At 38.3% G+C, this 23,894-nt stretch overlaps 1 protein-coding gene across 1 annotated transcript in view; it reads right to left on the reverse strand.

Annotated features, from left to right (window-relative positions):
• Positions 1-2,821: 2,821 nt before the first annotated feature.
• LOC111227846 (NLR family CARD domain-containing protein 3-like) overlaps positions 2,822-23,894 on the reverse strand; it is a 75,623-nt gene continuing 54,550 nt past the window's right edge. Inside the window, exons 4-12 of the mRNA XM_022753571.1 lie at positions 19,476-19,649; positions 13,844-14,017; positions 13,162-13,335; positions 12,017-12,190; positions 11,692-11,865; positions 10,708-10,881; positions 5,477-5,650; positions 4,162-4,335; positions 2,822-2,831 (exon numbers count right to left, since the gene is read on the reverse strand). Coding sequence (XP_022609292.1) covers positions 2,822-2,831; positions 4,162-4,335; positions 5,477-5,650; positions 10,708-10,881; positions 11,692-11,865; positions 12,017-12,190; positions 13,162-13,335; positions 13,844-14,017; positions 19,476-19,649 — 1,402 coding nt within the window. The remainder of the gene's footprint in view (positions 2,832-4,161; positions 4,336-5,476; positions 5,651-10,707; positions 10,882-11,691; positions 11,866-12,016; positions 12,191-13,161; positions 13,336-13,843; positions 14,018-19,475; positions 19,650-23,894) is intronic.

The raw sequence follows: 23,894 nt of genomic DNA on the forward strand, positions 1-23,894 counted from the left end.
CCACAGACAATTTGATGCAAGAATAGATTTATTTGTTTTTCTTTTCACAAAATTTGACAGAAAAATCTGAAGGTCGAGAGAAATCCCTCTCCTATGAATCAAACAATGCATATTTTAACCCTAAGAGTACCTTTAGAGAACAGTTCTTCTATAAACACATTCTCCAGGCTTACTGTATATACACCCTACCTACAGTGCATAAGCCCAAACCTCATCAGAACAATTGGTTCACCTTCAGAACCAATTTCAAACTGTAGATTGGTTGTCACATGTAATCATTATCATCTCACATTAGGGATTGTATATACTTCATTAACAACATTCCTGAAATAATGTGAAGGAAAATTGTAATTGGCATCTTTTAATGTAAAGTATTTCCCACCATGGGAGTTATAATTAAAACACTACTTGAGAGAAAAGAAAAATCAAAAAATAACTGTAAATCCATCAAATGAATTTATTCTAGGCAGAATTTGTGTTAAGGTGTAACTATTTCAAATTTGAGGACTATTTTCCGGTGAATAGTTAAGCAATGGGCAGTACTGTAACCCCATGTTATGCCAATCTATACAGTATGTTGGTCTATTAGAGGAAAAATTCATATAACCCCGCAGAGAATCCCTTTGTTGATAAAATATTTAAATAGTATCTTTTGTCTGTTCAAGGGGGACATGGATGAACTACAAAAGTTTACAACATGTCTTGATAAAAAAGATTAAGTTCACCATGGAATATTCTTTTGATAAAGTTAATTTCCTAAACATTTGGGTACATTACTGTACAGCACTACACTATACGGAAGAGACACAGATCGAAACACCTTACTGCTTGCAAACAGCTATCACCCCACACTACCAAAAAGTGAGTTTTTCAGACAGATGAAATTATCACACCACAGAGGACTTTATTGATAAATGGATAGATATGAAACAAAGGTTTCTAACAGGATTATTGATCTGATTGTGTGGAGGAAGCATACCATATGGCCTTACATAAATCAAGAAATGAATTATAACAAAATAATCCCCTGTAGAAAAGGACAACCCCCATCATATTTAATACAACCTAGAGCCCAATCATCAAAAAATATTGGCACATATTATCAGATTCAGTAATAGCCATGGACTTCAAAGAACCACCATTAATAGTCTATCAAAGACAACATAATCTTTAGTATATCCTGATACATGCTAACACAATATCTGTGAAAAAAGTACACAGACCCTGTTAAAGCCTCTTCCAAATGGATATTATAAATGCAGAGAATGTACTTAGTGCAATAATGACCGAAGGTAATTAGTTTAAGCTTCCTCGTAGTGGGAAAAAGTACTTTATCAAAGATGTCATCACAAGTTCCACATTTACATGATCAAATGTCCCTGTGGGTTTTCCTATGTTGGTAAAATATAATGTTCATTTAAACAGAGAGTAAGTGAAAACAAAAGCTCCATAAGGAGAAATGATAGAGAATACCCAATAGCAGTACATTTTAATGACTCTGACATCTCATCGTTTAGGATCCAGAGCACTGTAAAAGTAACTCTACCTGACAGGGGTGGTAACATTGATGAAATTCCTAATAGAAGTATACTAGATATTTAATTTAATGCTATCCCCCAAAGGACTGAATGATGAGATCCCATGGCATGTCATGCTCCAAGAAGTTTAAAGACTTTATAGACATATCTATGGCACACAAGATACTAATAGTTCATATAATTACATACTTTGAAAGACTCATGACAGCTGCAAGGCCAATTTTCATTTGATAGATTGTAATTTCTGTAATTTTGTAAATATATTTGATCATGTGTTGTGATGTCTTACTCATTTTTTGCATATTTATTTATTTTTCTTCCTTATGTATATATGTGGAATATAACATATGACATATGACACACAAATCAATGTCAGTGACTTAAAAGACACTCCCTGTTTAAAATACTTCTGATGAAGGTCTAGAGAGACGGAAACGTTAGGATGATCACTAAATCGGGATGCTAAGCAAGAGCAGTGTATAAGATATTCTTCTTTACGAGACTGAAGTGACACTTTGCAACACACCTGCATCTAAGACGTTTGGATGTGTGAATATCTTCAAGAAAATTGTCTACAATTATTTGGCGCTCCAAAATATTGCAAGCAAACACTACTCTTGACAGAAGTAACTGGTGTACAATATGAAGTGTCAAAAGAATGTGACACATAAATGAAAGCTGGAAAATTAGAAATTAAATTAGGTTCACAAGACGCTGTTAAACTAACAAAACCACAAAAAGTAAGATGAATATCTTCATCCAGAGAGAAGTGTCTGTTTGTAGTCAGAGAGAAATTTCAGTGAAGATTTGATTGGATCCAGACTTTGTTGAGGTTCCATCTACTTTCTGTTTGCTGCAAGGAAATATTTATCTGTTATGAGAAACAGCTGATATTAATGTTTATAACCAGGGCATTCAAAGAAGTAAAAATACACATGAAGGCTTGATGCTGCTTTTTCTTATCGTCTTCCAATGTTATTTAGAAATATGCAGAAATTAAGTTCAGTACTCCACTGTTCCACAGGATGGAGCCGCCATGTAAATCAAAACAGAAATTGACTGCAGCACTGAGAGACATCGCCACTTCTTCTGATTCCTCTGTCAGTCACGGTTGGATGAAGCTCTCCTCTCCACCTCCCAGTAATATGGCCAAGTCAGAGCCTCTGTACACACTAGCTGCTGCTGCTTTAACATCTCGATCATCAGGATGGACACACACACACACACACACACACACATACACACACACACACACACACACTCTCTCAGCAGTATAAAGATCATCACTTCCAGCTGTTGAGAGAAGAAGACAGACAACAGCGGTGATGAATCATAGTTTACAGAGACTCCCTTCGTCAGCTGTCAGTCAGTGATGCAGGAAATCCAGTATAAAGAGCAGTCAGGACTTCAATCCTGTTCAGACCAGATGTGGAGCAGCTGTGTACCATAGCCTGCTACCTTTCAGCTCTCATGTTAACATATTGGATTGAACAGACTGAGCTGGAAGCTCTCAGACCTGCAGACTTTAGCATCAAGTCTGTTCACTCAAGAACAGTATCATTATATATCTTTTATTTTACATTTCTGACCCTATGAACTCCCTTCCCCAGCTTACTATTTTTCAAGACTTTGGCAGCATTTCATGTTATAAATTAAACATGCACAAGAGCGAACTACTCAATATTAACTCTAAAGCCAGAGATATCTCATTTGAAGCGTTTCAATTTAAGGCAAAGATGGGTCACCTGACCTATTTGGGTGTCAAGGTTACACATTTACATAAAAAGTTTTCATTAATTGGATGCATTAATGCAGTTAAAATGAATACCTTACCTAGATTCTTATATTTATTTCAATGCATCCCAATCTGCATACCAAAAAAGTATTTTAATACACTGGACGAATATATTTGGAATAGTAAACCCCAAGGATTCGTGAAGATTCTATGCAAAGAACAAAACAATCAGGAGGTTTAGCCTTACCAAATTTACAAATTCACAAAAATGGACAACATGCATTTTTTGTATTTTGGTATTTCATACTGACTGTGTTACAAAAATGTTGTTGGAAAAAGGAAAAAAAAAAGTCTGCTCACTCTGTTTCATACAAGTGAAACAGAGTTTGTTTCATACAAGTGAAACAGAGTGAACAGACAGCGGAAATTAACTGCTTAGAGTCATGAACCTTCATTACTGCACCAACAGTTTAGTGATGGATTTACTCGTTACCCATCAGCTGATGTTACATTTAAACGACGCGTCTCTGTGTGTTGATAATCATCTGATCTGCTTCTGAAATGTCACCTGACAAATAAACATGGCGGCTGTCACTGAAAATATCTGACAGATATACAGATGTGATTACTGGACTTCAGCAGAGGTTCTAGTCTGTATAAAGACCACATGGCTACAAAATGTGATGTGATGCTTCTCTGAAATAAGAGCCAGTGATTCGCAGGCTTCAGTTAGACTCTGTGACAGAGATGAAACTGATCAGTTATTCAGTCTTGAAATAAGAGGACAAACAATCTCAGATCAAATTTGGTGGTATGACAGTTTTATGAATGAGGACCACTGTCTCTGTACATCTGGGAGGCATGGACTGACTCCAACCCTCTACTGACCTCAGAGTCTCCAGTCTACAGTCTGAACTCTTCATTAGATCACACAGCTCCTTCACTCCTGAATCCTGCAGGTAGTTTTCACTCAGGTCCAGTTCTCTCAGATGGGAGGGGTTGAATTTCAGAGCTGAGACCAGAGAAGCACAGCCGATGTCTGACAACAAGCAGTCCATCAACCTGAATAGGAATAAAACATGTAACTAAAATAATTAAGAATCCGATCATTCATCCATCCATCCATTATATGGCTATAGTTATAGTTGTTATACAGCCGTATGGCAGTGGGGACAAAGGATCTCCTGAACCTCTCTGTTCTGCAGCACAGTGAGATGAGACGTTGGCTGTAGCTGCTTCTCTGGTCTGCCAGAATGTTGTGGAGAGTTGTCAATGAACTTAACCTGCATGTGTTTGGACTGTGGAAGGAATTCAATCAGCCTAATCAATGATTGTCTCTAAAATGAGTAGAGTGATTTTGTCCGTTTGTTATTGTGGATCATCATAATGTCAGCCTTCTACAGATATCATCCACATGTCACCACAACATTGTAACACCTACTCATGTAGACACAAATTCATAATATGCTGCTGACCTCAGTACAATCTGTAACTAGAAGATATTGTAAATATCAAATCAAACATGTTGAACAAAAAACTTGCTACAATACTTTTCTTTATGGCTGAAATGGATCCAACTTTAAATATTCAGTTCTGATCCTGTAAAAAGGTCTTGCTTGGCCATGGTCTCTATCCTGCAGATCAGCTCAGGAAATTCAAAACTAAACACAGATTAAACTGAAAAAAATTTTTTAATCCCCAATAACAGATGGTTAATTGAGTACCTTGGAAAATGGTCGGCAGCAAAATCATATAAATATAAACTATTTATAGTTAAAGGAGTGAAACTTATGAAGCCAACAGTCCTTTAAGCCTTTTTCCTACTTAACACATTCAACAAGTAAATTTAACTCTGTACACACATACAATTTTTCATCAAGTGTAAGTCAATTCATTTGTACAAATATCAGTTTTGACGATTTTCTGTATATATTTGTGATAAAAATAAATTCAATTTTAACAACTAACATGGAAACTTACTACAGTGTATTTAGAAAACAGTTCTCTGACTGAGAGTCTGTGTGAGTTCTGAAGGTTTAATTGAAGTGAACAGACATTCATGACAACTGACTGAAATGACCTGAAACTGAAGAATAATTTTTAGTCTAGAGAAGAAAGAGTGAAATGTGTTACAACAGATAAATAAGGTTCAGTTGTGGATTAAAGATGTAAGATCTACAACAATAACTGACAGTGAACTGACCCCAGAATTTTCAGTCTACAGTGTGGACTCTCCATAAAACCACACAGCAGCTTCACTCCTGAATCCTGCAGGTCGTTTCCACTCAGGTCCAGGTCTCTCAGATGGGAGGTGTTGGACTTCAGAGTTGAGCCCAGAAAAGCACAGCTGATTGCTGTCAAACCACAGTCCAGCAAGCTGAATGAAGAATAAATCATGTAGATAAAATCATTGATAGTGCAATCATCTATACATCCATATGCTATACCTGCTTATCCTATAGGGTAAGGGGACTGAAGCCTATCTCAGCTGACATTGGGCAGGAGGTGGGATATATCCTGGACCAGTCGCCAAGGCTGACACAGAGAAATAAAACCATTCGTGGTCACATTCACATCTATGTTGCAATTAAGCTGCATGTGTTTGGACTGTGGAAGGAGTCCAATCAGAATCAATCAGAAAAAGTATTGATCACACCAGGGCAATTGCTTTGTTACAATTGCTCAAACACAACTGCTGCACAATGGTAATGTAGCTGAATGCAAGAAGTAATTCTACTTTGAAATAAAATTTGAAGGGATTCCCTTGAAGAGTTCTCAAGAGAAAAACAATATTCCTCCGACTCTGGCTGTTGCTGACGCGGATGCATAAAAACAGACCAGAGATCTCTCTACTAGCATTTTTAGAGAGGGCAAAGCTTAAATAAGTTACTAGTGATATTTTAAACAAGTATGACAGTGACAAAGTTAGGCTGATGTTTATGAGGTATTGAGCTCTGATCCTGTGCATGCTCTTTATAAGTTGCTGTTCTTAGAAGCGGATTCCCTTTGGGTTTCTGAGGGGATTTTAGCTTGTGGGTTGTGGTGCTTAAATACCCATGATAAGTAGCACCTGAAGACAAGGGGGGAGTTTAGTAAGTTTCTGGCTAGGAAATTAGAGGAATGGAGCTGCGCGAGTGCTTTGGCGATATATGGGTTATGGGAGTTCTTGCTACTAGTGTGATGGTTTTTATAGCAATTCTGTTTTTTTCTGCATCAGTTTTGGTTTGTGTACATTCGGGCAGGTAAGGTAAATCCCCACGTTTTCTGGAGAAATTTTTGAAAGCTCTGTCAGAGGTGTTATTGGAGCAGTGTTCACGGCAATTAGTGAAAATTGCTGTACATTTTAAGATGGATGTTGGGGATAAGCACTTGGAAGTGGATGGCCTAAATTGCATCCTGTTGGTCCTGGATTGGACACTTTTGATGCGTTTGCCTCTAGTAAAGCTGAGGGTTTAACTTTTGAGAACTACTACTTCAACTCAAGGAGTGCCAACTGAGTCTGAGTTATGCTGTTGGTGTGAGGCTGCTCAACATGGGGTCTGCTGGTTCGTCACATTCTTTTTATATATCCAGTAATTTGCGCTTGGTACCTTAGTTTTGAGAACACAACCCTGATATCACTCTAGACTTGATCCTATCCCGTGGAACTGAGGTATCGAGTCTGACTGTCTCTCCCGTCACTTCTGCAATCTGATCACTTTTTTATCAAGTTTGAAGCAACACCAGCCTGTCCACACATTACTAGCTCAAATGTATTTACCTCATGACACATTGGTCCAGCAACTGTAGCTGCTCTCGCTCCGTTCACTGTAGCAACTGACTCCCTCAAAATTTGTACAAGTAAATTAAACACAGCTCTGCCTAGCCTCTTGGACTCAGTTGCTTCTCTCACCGCTAAAACCAGATGGTTAAAGAGGTCTACACCATGGTTTACTGAAGAAACACCCTGAAGCAGGCCTGCAGGAGATTGGAGCGCATATGGCAAAAATCAAAATCTGAAGCACTCTTTCAGTGGCACAAATCTGTGTTAAAATACAAGCGTGCTCTCTCCACTGCTAGAGCAGCCTACTTCTCTCAGTTAATCAGTAACAATAAACACAATCATAGATTTCTTTTTGACACTGTAGCTAAACTCACTCAGCAGCAGCTGTTTCTTAGCTGCTTGCCCGTTACAGCCTATGACTTTCTAGAATTTTTCAGTCATAAAATAGATAAGATTAGACCTAAAATCACTTCTTCTCCAGCGTCTACAGAACCAGCAGAGCATTACACTGAGTCCCTGTTAACTTCTCCTTTAACAAATTTTGAACTGTTCTAGTCTGCCTTCAGGGCCTGTCACTCCACTGAGACAGCGCTAGCTAAAGTAGTAAATGATCTTCTGGTCTCCATGGATTCGGACTTGACCTCTGTGCTCCTCTTAATGGATCTCAGTGCAGCTTTTCATACTATAGATCATTGTATTCTCTTAGAACGACTTGAAAACAAATTCGGTGTTTCTGGCCTGGCCCTCAGCTGGTTAAAGTCCTACTTATCTGACAGAACACAGTACGTCTCCTATAATAACACTATATCGACATACTTTGCTGTGAAACATGGAGTACCCCAGGGCTCTGTTCTTGGCCCTCTGCTTTTCTCTCTTTATATTTCACCTCTTGGTCAAATTATTCGCAGCCACAGAATTAATTTCCATTGTTATGCTGATGATACTCAGTTGCATGTGCCTATAAAGGCTGATGATTCCTCTCAGATTACGAATTTAGAGCTCTGTTTGTACACTGTGAAAAGCTGGATGTCTCATAACTTTTTGCTCCTAAAACCGAGATGCTGGTCGTTGGCCCGACCCAACATAGACACCAGTTTGATCAATTAACAATAACTCTTGATAACTGTGATTTCTCATAGTCTGACAGTCAAAAATCTGGGTGTCACTTTCGATTCTTCCCTCTCCTTTGTTCAGCACATTAAAGATATCACCGAGACTGCCTTTTTTCATCTACGTAACATAGCTAGGATTCTGTCTTTTCTGTCTAAGACTGATGCTGAAATCTTAATTCATGCTTTCGTTTCATCAAGACTTGATGAAAGTCTTCAAATGGTTCAGAATGCTGCAGCTAGAATTGTTACTAAATCCAGAAAATTTGACCATATTACACTGATTTTAGCTTCCCTTCATTGGCTTCCTGTTCATATCAGTTCAGACTTTAAGGTGCTTTTGATGGCATATAAGGTTCTAAATGGACTTGCTCCTTCATACCTGTCTGATCTGCTTAAACCTTATACTCCATCTCATGTTCTCTGTTTCCAGAATTTAGGGAGGGCTCCTGTCTGTTCCCAGAGTTAAAAAGACGTCTGCTGGCTGCAGAACCTTTTCATATAGGGCCCCTCTGCTCAGGAGCAACCTGCTGATATCAGACTGTCTGACTCCGTTCAGACTTTCAAATCTAAACTTAAAACGTATTTTTATGTCTTAACTTTCATTTAGTTTCTTATTCTTTTACAAATTCAGGCTCTGTACCTGTTGCCATCTTACCACCAGTGGGTGGGCCTCAGTCTCAATAAATCAGTAAACTCAGTACAGTATAGTCTGGGTTGTCCTGCCGACAAGATCCCTGTAAACTTTCTGAAAATCACTGCATCATTCTAACCATTTGTGTTTTCCTTCAAGCACATGAAGCACCCAGGCTGTGTGCCGCTCTCTCTCCCTTCTCCTTCTCTATCTCCTTCCTGTTACTCTCCAACAGGAACTGCAACTGCAAACCACCTACTGCCCCATGATCCTGTTCAACACCTGCTGCTAAACCTGCTAAAATTTACTATAATTAATAATAATAATTATTATTATTAGCTGTCATTACTATTTTTATCAGTAGGAGCACTACAGTTGCCATTACATTACTATTGCTGTTACTGCCACTACTATCACTATTATTAATATTGCTATCACTGTACGTTCTTGTTCTTTTCCTCTCTCTCTCTCTCTCTCTCTCTCTCTCCAACCCAACCGGTCGAGAGGTAGGTAAACAATGGGAGAAAGGTGGTCCTCACCATGGTAAGCTGGGAAGGGCTGCAAGAGGTCAGCTACAGTTTGATCCAAGCAAAATTACAGCAACTACTGAAACGTTGACTGTCCTGTTAAGTCCAGTGCCAAAGTGTCTTCAATAGTGCACAGGTCCAGCCTGTGGTACTTGCTGCTCTTGTCAGAAATGTTGATCCTGTCAGTTCTCCCAGTGTTGTTTCTCCTTGTGTTGCTCCTGTGAGCAGGTGGAAGCTGGAGTAGGTTGCAGTCTGACCTCTCAGCTTTTGAGTCTGACAGCAATGTATCACTGTTAGGAAGTGATTTTGTTTTGTCCACCACAGTTTCATAACGAACTGAAGATTTATTCACTCTTCTCATCATATAAAATTGGATATTTCTAACATCTAAAAGTTGCCAGTATTTGCAGGTAGCCTCTGAGCTGTTCATTGGATTCAATGTTTTTTTTAGTAAAGATGAAAAGACAGAAAACATCCTTTCTTTCATCCTTCACCCATGATGAAAGTGCTCATAAAGTAGGAGGAAATCTTTTAGAAAGATCAGAAGTTGCTATAACTCCAGCATGCATTGTCCAAACAGGCCCAGATTTTATATGTTTGATAAAAGTCCTGGCTGAAGACATTCACATGCCAATATTCAGTGATAATCATGTACTCCTAGCAAGTTGACGACACTTTAGATCTTGATGAGGCTTTATTGTTAAAATTGGGGAGTTTTCATTTAAGGGTGTGGCTCTGGTGGCTTGGCGAATTTTGCAAGAGGAAGTTTTATACATTGTCCAATATGTCCCAAACTTAGTAATGTAAGAAAATGCTTAACACCGCCATTGAATGGTGTGGTTCTAGCAGCTAACTATAATATACTTTGTCCAATGTGCCTCAGACTTAATGTATTTGATGACAGTCCCACACTGAAAACATCTGAATTCTACGATGACATCATTGTCATTGCGTCACCCTCTGGATACAGGAAGTAACCCTTGAGTGACAATCACCATTTGATTTACATTACATTTTCATGGTCTGGTTTACACTTGATATACAGGAACATAATGCATGTTGGTGGGATCACCAGCTCATCTGCCAGCTCATGTTGTTTCCACTTTTCCTATCCAGTCATTGAACCAGGCTGTGACACTAGAAAAAACTGTGCATTAACAACAGGCTGCAAACTCTTGTTCTCCACCATCTTTTCTCGCAGGGGTAAGAACCCAGCCATTCGCTGATCCCTCTGCCAAGACTTCTGCTTACCCTGCAGCTGGGCAGAGCACATCTGTCTCCAGTGAACAGACATTATTCAGAACAACTCACTGAAACGAACTATAACTAATGAAACTGAAGGAACAACTCTTAGTCTTAGAGAAAAACAATACAACAGTAACAGACAAACAGTGAACTGACCCAAGAGTCTCCAGTCTACAGTGTGGACTCTCCAGAAAACCACACAGCAGCTTCATTCCTGAATCCTGCAGGTTGTTCAAGCGCAGGTCGAGTTCTCTCAGATGGGAGGGGTTGGACTTCAGAGCTGAGACCAGAGAAGCACAGCTGATGTCTGACAAACTGCAGCCACTCAACCTGAGTAAAGAATGAAAGATGTGTGTTTAGGAGGTTTGAGACCATTCAATGTTTCATCATATGTTCAGAGCTGAAGAAGGTTTAGAAAGTAGAAGTTTAGAAAATGGAAACTCAAACACCTGGACCAACAGGCTGCAAGTTAAAACAGTCAAATACAAACAATGAGAAACAGCTCTCATTAATATAAAAGACAAAATGTTGCTGCTTCAGTAAAGACGTGGTGTCTCCACCTCTTGAACTCTACCAGCTCCACCAGTGGCTCCATCTGTTCAAACTCATGTTGTGCAGAAAGAAAGATCCTCAAGTTTTCAAAGACAACAAACATGTCAGGCTGAACTTTGGGGGAAAAGTGACAAACTTTATACATATTTACAGAATTAACTATTGTGTGAAATGTCAGAGCCACAAAAACATGGTGTACTGAATTTGAGCATTTAATGTATGAAAACTTATTTAAAGTGTTGAAACAAACAGATACAGAACTGGTTATTATGTCGCCTTTGGTTTGAATATTTCAGTCAGTACAAACATTACAGAGCCTTTTTAAAGTGATGGAACCATCAGCTATTGATTATATATTAGTGATTGTTTGATAGATCAAATGCGTCTGTGTTATTTTAAAAACTGAAAAGGGGAAATTTAAAGACAAAATAAAGTCACTGGACTAAACCACTGAAGAAGAAAACAAACTTTACCATTAAGATCCTCAGTGTGGATCAGTATGATATCAGCATTATGTCTGCAGTTTAGTGTCGTCACAACTTTTACATTGTTTTAATCTCAGCACAGAAATAAATTATTGTGTCTGACCTCAGATTCTCCAGTCTACAGTGTGGACTCTCCAGAAAACCACACAGCAGCTTCACTCCTGAATCCTGCAGCTTGTTGTTACTCAGCTCCAGTTCTCTCAGATGGGAGGGGTTGGACTTCAGAGCTGAGGCCAGAGAAGTGAAGCTGCTCTCTGACAAACTACAGTCACTCAACCTGAATGAAAGAAGACAAAAACCAACCGAGACAAGACAAAAATAATTTCTTTGTTAAACCCAAAAAAGTTAATAAGGGAAGGCTTTAAAACCATAATGTTCAGTTGTGAATTCAATATAAGCTCAACAACAGTAACAGACAGTGAACTGACCTCAGAGTCTCCAGTCTACAGTGTGGACTCTCCAGAAAACCACACAGCAGCTTCACTCCTGAATCCTGCAGCTTGCTGTGGCTCAGGTCGAGTTCAGTCAGATGGGAGGGGTTGGACTTCAGAGCTGAGGCCAGAGAAGTAAAGCTCATCTCTGACAAACTGCAGTAGCGTAATCTGTATAAAGAAAAAATCATGTAGATGCAAATCATAGATAATCAATCAGATATCCTCATCAATGATCTTTTCTCTAAATGAAGTGACTTTGTTCCTCTGTTGTTGTGGATCATCATAATGTCAGCCTTCTACAGACATCACCCACATGTCAACACAGCATTCATACACTGTTCATGTGTGTCACAAATGTAAAATAAATACAATTTGCAGCTGAAGGAGTGAAACTTATTACTGTAAACCAACAGTATGGTCCTTTAAGAATTTTCCTCCTTTTAAACATTTAAAGTAAATTAAACTCTACAAGGAAACACACCATGAAATATGTTCTGACTGGTTTAAAATGAAAAAGAATTAAGTCACACTTTACTTTAGGTAAGTTGAAAATAACTTTCACACACAAACACTTAAATACACATACACAGAAAAACACACACACATAAACACTTGGACTTCTATTTTTGTGAGCACACTTGTTGAAATAATGCATTTCTCAGCTCCTAAGCTGAAGTCTAAAACTAGGTCTCAACCCTGACATAGCCCTTTGAACCCCTCAAAATGTCCTCAGCCAGATGGGTCTATAACTCAAACTAGTCATCAAAAAGAAATCAACACACACACACACACACACACACACACACACACACACACACACACACACACACACACACACACACACACACACACACACACACACACACACACACCCTTTCCGAGGACAAGTTTGAGTTATGGATTTTACGGATTTAGGACACATGTTAGGCAAATAGTTATGATGGTTAGGGTTAGGGGAAGGCACTATGTAAATGAAAAAATCTTAACTTTTATCCAGTCACCAAATTTTATGTGGATTTCTTTTTTACAGAATTAAAAAATACTTAAAGTGAATGAGGGAGGGCTTACAGAACCATAATGCTCAGTTGTGGATTAAAGATATAAGATCTACAACAGTAACAGACAGACAGAGAACTGACCTCAGATTCTGCAGTCTACAGTGTGGACTCTCCAGAAAACCACACAGCAGCTTCACTCCTGAATCCTGCAGCTTGTTTTCACTGAGCACCATTTTTTTCAGATGGGAGGGGTTGGACTTCAGAGCTGAGGCCAGAGAAGTGAAGCTGATCTCTGACAAACTGCAGTCCTTCAATCTGAATAGAGAATAAATCATGTAGATAAAGATAGTTGATAATCAATGAGATATCCTAATCAATGACCTTTTCTCTGAAATGAAGTGACTTTGTTCCTCTGTTATTGTGGATCATCATAATGTCAGCCTTCTACAGACATCACCCACATGTCACCACAGCATTCACACTCTGTTGATGTACAGTATGTTCAGGAAAATTATTAGCACAAATGTCAAATAAATACAATTTGCTGTTAAAGGAGTGACACTTCTTAAATCAACAATGTGGTCCTTTAAGAATTTTCCTCCTTAACACATTTAACAAGTAAATTACACTCAATGAAGCAATGCCACAGTGTGTGTGTTTGTTTGTCTGTGTGTATGTCTGTGCACCCCAGGTATTACTCATGCTGTGGGGACCTAAATCTGTCATGTAATGGGGACTTGTCAACTGAGGGAAGCTTAGAGATGAGTAGAGGATGGATGGATAGATGGATAGCAACAACATAACAGACAGACAATGAACTGACCTCAGAGTCTCCAGTCTACAGCGTGGACTCTCCAGAAAACCACACAGATCCTTCACTCCTGAATCCTGCAGCTTGTTTTCACTCAGGCCCAGTTCTCTCAGATGGGAGGGGTTGGACTTCAGAGCTGAGACCAGAGAAGCACAGCTGATGTCTGACAAACTGCAGCCACTCAACCTGAGTAAAGAATAAAGGATGTAACATTAGAAGACAAAGTTCCTGCTTAAACCCGTTCAGTGTTTCATCATCTGTTCAGAGCTGAAGAAGGTTTAGAAAGTAGAAGTTTAGAAAATGGAAACTCAAACACCTGAACCAACAGGTTGCAGGTTAAAACTGTCAAATACAACAATGCAGAAAGCTATATAAAAGCTATACAAACCTGTGCAGCCAAATGTATTTGAGATTCTACTAAAGATCCTCAAGTTTTCATAGATAACAAACATGTCAAGCTGAACTCTGGCTGAAGTTTTATACACATATTTACAGAATTAACTATTGTGTGAAATGTCAGAGCCACACAAACATGGTGTACTGAATTTAAACATTGAATGTATCAAAACTTATTTAAAGTGTTGAAACAAACAGATACAGAACTTGTTATTATGATATATATTGTTATTGATATATATTATATTGGTTTGATTATTTCAGTCAGTACAAACATTAGAGCCTTTTTAAAGTGATGGAACCACTACCTACTGATTATATATCTGTTATTGTTGTTATTAGTGTTGTTGTTTTCAGATAAAATAAAGTCACTGAACTAAACCACTGAAGAAGAAAACAGACTTTACCATTAATGGATCAGTATGATATCAGCCTTATGTCTGCAGTTTAGTGTCACCACAACTTTTACATCATTTTAATTTCAGCACAGAAATAAAAAATTGAGTCTAACCCCAGAGTCTCCAGTCTACAGTGTGGACTCTCCAGAAAACCACACAGCTCCTTCACTCCTGAATCCTGCAGCTTGTTGTCATTGAGCTCCAGTTCAGTCAGATGGGAGGGGTTGGACTTCAGAGCTGAGGCCAGAGAAGTAAAGCTGCTCTCTGACAAACTGCAGTCATTCAATCTGAATAGAGAATAAATCATGTAGATGCAAATCATTGATAATCAATGAGATATGTCCAAATCAATTAACTTTTCTCTAAAATGAAGTGACTTTGTTCCTCTGTTATTGTGGATCATCATAATGTCAGCTTCTACAGACATCACCCACATGTCACCACAGCATTCATACATTTGTTCATATATGTTCAGGAAATAGACAGCAGAAATGTAAAATAAATACAATTTGCAGTGTGGCCCTTTTCCTCCTAAACACATTTAACAGGTAAATTCAACTCCATGAAGAATTTCCACAGAATATGTTCTGATTGGTTTGAAGCAAAGAACATTTGTTAAATTAAAGTTTAAGTGCCTTGAGATAACTTCTGTTGCAATTTGGGGCTATATAAATAAAAATGATCTCGACCTGAGGTACATTCATACAGCCTGAAGTACATAGAAGAGGAGAAAGCTTTGAGCCGACGATCCTGGAAAGATGTTCAAAAAATGTTGTTTACAACACAATTGTTACTTTGAAACAAAGGTCTGCTACATGACAATTTGGCTTTTGAAGATTTTCATTGCACAGTAAAATGCTGTGTTGAAGTTAATAATGTCTCGTTCAAACACAGTTTGAAAAGTTGGTATGTTTTGATGCTGGTTGATGCTGCTTGGGTTGTGCAGTACTATCAGTAGTATTACATAGCAATAAGACAATAAGCAGTATAACTAAATAAATCTAGTTCTGGTCACTGGAGTTTGCACCTGCAGCTTTAATGTACAACTATAATTGATATTGATATGTATTGCTTAAGTTATTTCAGAGGTACATCTGTGCATTGGTGCAGTAGTCTTATCGATGGTCACACATTCAATTTGAAAATATTTTAATAGGTATTGAGTTTGAGGCTCATGACAAGCAGAATACCTAATAATTGACATATTATTACATTATTTGTCTATGCTAAAACATATAATGGCTAGCGAAGAATGGCTACAGGCAACAGGCAAAACAAAGAAGGTACTTAGAATAGTCTTGCCAGACATGAACCCAATTGCGCCCCCATGAAAAGGTTCTCACTTCAATGGCAAAAAGCCAGTTTTTTTCCTTTTTGTATTTTGAGGAAACTGAGGTGGAAAATGGAGTCAGGGAGCCATCTAGTGATAAAATGTGTCATGCAATGGTCTGTAAGTGTAGAAGAAATGGTGGTCCTCACTTCTTGGTTAATTTAGCCGGACCTCACCTGTTCCTCTTGCTCACACTCAACTCGTAAAACCTGGTTTTAAATACTACACTGCATACAGATGGAATGAGCTCCAAAAACATATGACGTTACACTCTAATATTTCACTGGTGCATTTTGAAAGGTTGTTAAAATGTACAATGTATGTCAGTGAATTATTTACTTTTGTATACAGATCTCTCTTAAAAAAGAGATCCTGAACTCAATGAGACTACCTGTTTAAATAAATGATTTAAAGAGGACCTATTATGGCCCTTTTAAGTTTTAATCATTTCATTCTTGGTGTCGACTAAAACAGAATTAAATGCTTAAATGTTCTGAAAAGACTTTTTTTTTCTTCTGCTGTATATTTTATACTGCACTTTCTTCACCCTCTGTCTGAAACGCTCCGTTAGAGCTCAGGGCTCTTTAAGGCCCCCCTCCTCCCACTGGAGCTGGAGCCCATTGTGCTCTGATTGGTCAGCTTGCCAGCAACTACCATGGCAATGACACATTCTGCATGTCTTGTGTAAACAAACTTCGGATGACACTATTCATAACTTGGAATATTTTTATATGACACCCTTTTGATTTTTTAAGTGTGGACACTTCCGGACTAAAGGAATACAAATAATGGAGGAACAGACAGATGGTTGAAAGGTAGGGAGTCTCCACCGCTTCACTTATTGCTGGTTTATGATGCTGGTAAATCTGAATGAATTTAACACTAGTGGGAATAGTTACTGAAAAATTAACTCAGTGATAAACTGTGGATAATTTATTTGGGCTAATGAGGTACAGCATGTCAACACTGACAAACGTTTAAGCATTTATATCTTTGCTATGCTGCTTCTTACTAACGGGATCTGGTCGCGATATGGTTGCAGTAATGCAGTTAACATCCACAATAACAATGCAGACCGACAGGCTGTGAGGCTTAGTCCCCTGTTCATCCACATCAAGTGTTAATTACAGAAATAGCCATTGTGAAAATGAAGCATCTAACTGTGCGTGGTTTCTGAAGCAGTCCTCCTTGAAGAGAGGGCTCACATTATAATGTTTGGAGCAGTGGAGAACCGTGGAAAAATTAAGTAGAAAAGAACACTCTTTTTCTGCATGGCTACAAAACTAATGAAAACTCTTCATCATAAGTAGTTATGTGCTGTGCCTTGTGTGGAGGCATGCCAAGCTTGCAGGTGGACAGCAACAAGAGAAATATTGATGAGTTCCTCCCTTTGATGTAAACTTTGATTCTTGTGACTCTGGAGACCATTTACATGCAAAAAACCTTTATAAGTATAAGTATGGAAAAACTCACAAAAGCATAATAGGTCCCCTTTAATAATAGTAATAATGATGTTTTTTGTTTCTGTTGTCAGACAACGGAACAAATTTGAAATAGTGACTGAAACGCAGCCCATCAAGACCACTTGTTAACTTCCAAGCTGCTGCTCGACTGCTGCTTAAATCTTGATTTTATAACCACAACGTCATAAGGTTTGTCCAAAAAGTTGCAAGATTTGTTGCTAGCAGCTTTTTTGAAAAGTAGTCACTAAAAAGGTCAGAAAAGTTGGTAAATCTAGAGGCAAAGGCACTAAGTTGACAACACTGTCTGTAAACACCCCCTGATGTCATAACAGAAACTTTGTGCCAATTCATTTTGTAATGGTGAAACTCCAACACCCAATAGTGAAACTTCAGAACTCGGTCATTCACATTGATACGGCTGGCCCCATTGTTGTGGTCCATTGAAAAATGCTTGTTAGACTTATGAAATTTAATGAGGAAAGGGCTAAAAATCCATAACGTGCAGCTGTGGAGTAAAGATATAAGATCTACAACAGTAACAGACAGACAGTGAACTGACTGTGTGTGTGTGTGTGTGTGTGTGTGTGTGTGTGTGTGTGTGTGTGTGTGTGTGTGTGTGTGTGTGTGTGTGTGTGTGTGTTTGTGTTGATTTCTATCTTTTTGATGACTAATTTGAGTTACAGACCCATCTGGCTGAGGATATTTTGAGGGTGTGTGTGTGTGTGTTGGTCGGTGGGTGGGTGGGTGGGTATGTAAAGAATGTTGTAAACTTGCCTAGATTTTGACATAACAACTAGAAAATTCCAGGGAAATTTTGAGTGCCACGGGGGCTACTGCCGGGATGAGTACATGATTTATTTCCAGTGTTCAAAAGTCACCCTGATCATATTCTGGTTTTGAGAAATGTCTTAATATAAAAGACTCTGATATAAAACAATGTCACATCCCTCCATCATGTATTATGTGGGAAATATCTCATATTCTGTGTTGTTTTTTTTAATAAAACAAGAGGCAACATGTCTTCAAACTGGCATTTAAAGGGTTAAAATCCTGAAAACTAATAAACATTTGGTAGGTTTGAGCAGAACTGAAGTGGTTTAAGAGATGTATGCAAAAAAAAGCAGAAAAAAATATTGATATATGATGATTTTATAGCATTTTCTTTGTGTGTCCTTTTTTGGATGTGAGGAACCCCAGAGGGTACAAAATGTGTTACCAGTGTATAATAGACCTGTAACAGTAACTGACATTAGATTTTAAAAATATGTCAAAAAAGACACTTTCTTGCAGAAATCCATACCTTCAGCTGTAACACAGCCAAAATGATCAGCAAATCAAAAAAGAAAAGTGAAGAAAATGTCCAAAAAAGGACAGAGGGACCCCTGAGGGTTAATAAATCCCATGAACCGCTATTTAAATTACCACTATTATGTTTTTTTTTGTGCTAAATTTAACATTACTGGGGAGGAGAGCAAGGCGACTAGAAGTGACAGCGAGAGAGGGCTAGTAGCTTCTCCTCTCCTCTGTCTCAGTGGAGACCGTCACAACTTCATTCACTCATTTAACAAAACAAAAAGAAAAGCAACAAAGGAAGCAGTAAATGGACTTACATATTTAAGACCTAACTAAATGTAATTAGTGCCACGGGTGCTCAGCTCCGAGGCACTCCTCTACAGCTAGAATAGCTGAGAGAAAACCCCAGTAATATATACATCAAAACGTGCGTCTTGATCCCGAAAGAGGTGCTATGACTTTTGGTGTTAAAATTCCAATTTTTCCCAAAGTTGTCTTTTATATCAAGACATTTCTCAAAACCAGAATATGATCAGGGTGACTTTTGAACACTGGAAATAAATCATGTACTCATTCCGGCAGTAGCCCCCGTGGCACTCAAAATTTCCCTGGAATTTTCTAGTTAATTTTCCTTTTTAGCCAGTCAGAATTTTTTGGAGGCATTTTTCTTGACTTCCAAATTATTTGTTAGTTAATGAGGTAAGGCTTGTGTTGTGGATTAAAGACATAAAAATATCTAAAATAGTAATAGACAGTGAACAGACCCCAGATTCTCCAGTCTACAGTGTGGACTCTCCAGAAAACCACACAGATCCTTCACTCCTGAATCCTGCAGCTTGTTGAAGCGCAGGTCTAGTTCTCTCAGATGGGAGGGGTTGGACTTCAGAGCTGAGGCCAGAGAAGCACAGCTGATGTCTGACAAACTGCAGTCCATCAATCTGAATAAAGAATGAAAGATGCAACTTTAAAAGAAAAGTTTTCTGCTTGAAACCGTTCATTGCTTCATCATCTGTTCAGATCTGAAGAGGGTTTAGAAAGTAGAAGTTTAGAAAATGGAAACTCCAAATACCTGAACCCACAGGCTGCAGGTTACAACATTAAAATACAGTGAGAAAATTAATATTAATATTATCTGTTATTATTCATATATAATCATTAATATTAATGGCAACATGGTGCTGTAACAGAGCTGATATAGGATGTGATTCCACTTGCTATGATTGCCATAATTTTAGTTTTATGTCCTATATCTATGTATGGATTTATTGGCTCAAGGGCACCCTCTCTTGGGGGGAGTAAATAAATGCAACTGGCAGCTTTGGAACATTGCCTGTTCTTGAGAGATGTTCTCGAGGTGAGTTGCCGAGCACAGCATGATGTGCAAATGATGTGTAATAATATCTGTATGTCCAACATATCAACGTATACTGTATGTGCAATATGATTTATAAAAATGTTCATGAGAAGAGTTATGAGTTATACTTTTTAAGTGCTGAAATATTCAAATAATGGCATATCGTACTCTGTAAGATAGGTAGTTGGCCTCCTGGCTAAAATAATTAGCTGTTCTTTTATAGTGTACTGTGTGAAAGCCACCTGTGTGACTGACCAGTACATATTCTTATCCTGTTCAGACAATAAAAGGCAGCATACAAAGATAAAACAAACCTCCCACTCCTTATTTTCAAGGATTTGCCTGAGCCCCCCAATAACAGTGAAGTGCAGCTAAACACAGATAAACTGCTGCTTCAGTAAAGACGTGGTGTCTCCACCTCTTGAACTCTACCAGCTCCACCAGTGGCTCCATCTGTTCAAACTCATGTTGTGCAGAAAGAAAGATCCTCAAGTTTTCAAAGACAACAAACATGTCAACATTTACTATTGTGTACTGTTTGTGTTATTTTAAAAACTGAAAAGGGGAAAAGATAAAGACAAAATAAAGTCACTGGACTAAACCACTGGAGAAGAAACAGACTTTACCATTAAGATCCTCATTGTGGATCAGTATGTCACCACAACTTTTACATCGTGTTAATCTCGGCACAAAAATTGAGTCTGACCTCAGATTCTCCAGTCTACAGTGTGGACTCTCCAGAAAACCACACAGCAGCTTCACTCCTGAATCCTGCAGCTTGTTTTCACTGAGCTCCAGTTCAGTCAGATGGGAGGGGTTGGACTTCAGAGCTGAGGCCAGAGAAGTAAAGCTGATCTCTGACAAACTGCAGTCACTCAACCTGAATAAAGAAGAAATCATGTAGATACAAATCATAGATAATCAATCAGATATCCTCATCAATGATCTTTTCTCTAAATGAAGTGACTTTGTTCCTCTGTTGTTGTGGATCATCATAATGTCAGCCTTCTACAGACATCACCCACATGTCAACACAGCATTCATACACTGTTCATGTGTGTCACAAATGTAAAATAAATACAATTTGCAGCTGAAGGAGTGAAACTTATTACTGTAAACCAACAGTATGGTCCTTTAAGAATTTTCCTCCTTTTAAACATTTAAAGTAAATTAAACTCTACAAGGAATTGTGTTCAAGAAATTTATCAGTAGAAATGTCACACAAATGCAGTTCACAATTAATGACCTAAACCTTATAAAACCAACAGTGTGGTCATTTAGTGTTTTAATCATTAACACATTTAACAAGGAAATTACAATCCATGAAAAAACCCACACAATGTAATCTGATGGGTTTAATTTTTTCAGTCAATAACAAGTGTAAAACAATTTACACAAACACACAAGTTTGTGCAGTCATACTTGTGAGGACATTGCATTGAGTTCCGTTAATTATGGACACCCTAAACTTGACTAGTACCTCAGAAATGACGTTTTGACCAGGACTCGGCTTTGGTCCCTATGAGGACTACTGGTCACAATAAGGTCGTGTTTATACTGTAAATTGTCCCAAAGAGATAACAAAATGCATACAAACACACAGACACATATACATAGCAGAGACAGGAAACCATACCTCCAGTTACAGGTGCAACTTTTTCAGACTGAGGACCACTTAACACTAAAATAAAACTCACAGACCACCTAACTCCTCAAAAACCATAAAACATAAACTGTAAACTGGAGAAACTACATGGGTAGACAGAGTCCAAAATGGTCCGTTAAGGTGAAGTCCGACAACACTGTAAGACAACCATTTCAAATAATGTTTGAATATCCAGATGAGTTGATTTAATATTGAAAAGAACACATATACACTACTCACAACTAGGCTGTGTGGTGACTCAGAAAGTTTGCGAAAGGCTACATTTAAAACATGATATTTTAACAAATTTATTTATGGACCACTAGGGTTCACTTATGGACCAGTGGCTGTCCGTAGACCATACTTCGAGAAAAGCTGTAATAGACTATATCAAGTGAATGAGGGAAGGCTTCAAGAACCATAACGTTCAGTGGTGGAGTAAAGATATAAGCTCTACAACAGTAACAGACAGACAGTGAACTGACCTCAGATTCTCCAGTCTACAGCGTGGACTCTCCAGAAAACCACACAGCAGCTTCATTCCTGAATCCTGCAGGTAGTTGTTACACAAGTCGAGTTCTCTCAGATGGGAGGGGTTGGACTTCAGAGCTGAGACCAGAGAAGCACAGCTGATGTCTGACAAACTGCAGCCACTCAACCTGAGTAAAGAATAAAGGATGTAACATTAGAAGACAAAGTTCCTACTTGAAACCACTCAGTGTTTCATCATATGTTCAGAGCTGAAGAAGGTTTAGAAAGTAGAAGTTTAGAAAATGGAAACTCAAACACCTGAACCAACAGGCTGCAAGTTAAAACAGTCAAATACAAACAATGAGAAACAGCTCTCATTAATATAAAAGACAAAATGTTGCTGCTTCAGTAAAGACGTGGTGTCTCCACCTCTTGAACTCTACCAGCTCCACCAGTGGCTCCATCTGTTCAAACTCATGTTGTGCAGAAAGAAAGATCCTCAAGTTTTCAAAGACAACAAACATGTCAGGCTGAACTTTGGGGGAAAAGTGACAAACTTTATACATATTTACAGAATTAACTATTGTGTGAAATGTCAGAGCCACAAAAACATGGTGTACTGAATTTGAGCATTTAATGTATGAAAACTTATTTAAAGTGTTGAAACAAACAGATACAGAACTGGTTATTATGTCGCCTTTGGTTTGAATATTTCAGTCAGTACAAACATTACAGAGCCTTTTTAAAGTGATGGAACCATCAGCTATTGATTATATATTAGTGATTGTTTGATAGATCAAATTTATCTGTGTTGTTGTTTTCAGATAAAATAAAGTCACTGGACTAAACCACCATTAAGATCCTCAGTGTGGATCAGTATGATATCAGCCTTATGTCTGCAGTTTAGTGTCACCACAACTTTTACATTGTTTTAATCTCAGCACAGAAATAAAAAATTGAGTCTGACCTCAGAGTCTCCAGTCTACAGCGTGGACTCTCCAGAAAACCACACAGCTCCTTCACTCCTGAATCCTGCAGCTTGTTGTCATTGAGCTCCAGTTCAGTCAGATGGGAGGGGTTGGACTTCAGAGCTGAGGCCAGAGAAGTAAAGCTGATGTCTGACAAACTGCAGTCCCACAATCTGATTAAAGGAGAAATCATGCGGATACAAATAATTGATAATCAATCAGATATGTTTAAATCAATTAACTTTTCTCTAAAATGAATAGTGTCTCGATTAGTCAAATAGTGATTGTGGATCATCATAATGTCACCCTTCTACAGAAATCATCCAAATGTCACCACAGCATTCAGACACCTGATCATGTATGTTCCTGAACATGGTCAGCAAAAAAAATGTGTAATTATTGGACTGACACTTAAAAAACAAACTTCGTTAATTATGGACACCCTAAACTTGACTAGTACCTCAGAAATGACGTTTTGACCAGGACTCGGCTTTGGTCCCTATGAGGACTACTGGTCACAATAAGGTCGTGTTTATACTGTAAATTAGCTAAAGTTTGACTTAAATGTTTTTTCACTTTTCAGTCAGAAAAGGTTCTGTGGCATTTTTACAGAAACTTAAAAATAACTTCTCAGACTTATAGAGTGAATGTGGGAAACCTTAAAGAACCATACTGTTCAGCTGTGGAGTAAAGATATAAGCTCTACAACAGTAACAGACAGACAGTGAACTGACCTCAGAGTCTC

This window comes from Seriola dumerili, unplaced genomic scaffold (genome assembly GCF_002260705.1).
Source record: "Seriola dumerili isolate Sdu_G_001 unplaced genomic scaffold, Sdu_1.0 BDQW01000191.1, whole genome shotgun sequence".
NCBI lineage: Eukaryota > Metazoa > Chordata > Actinopteri > Carangiformes > Carangidae > Seriola > Seriola dumerili.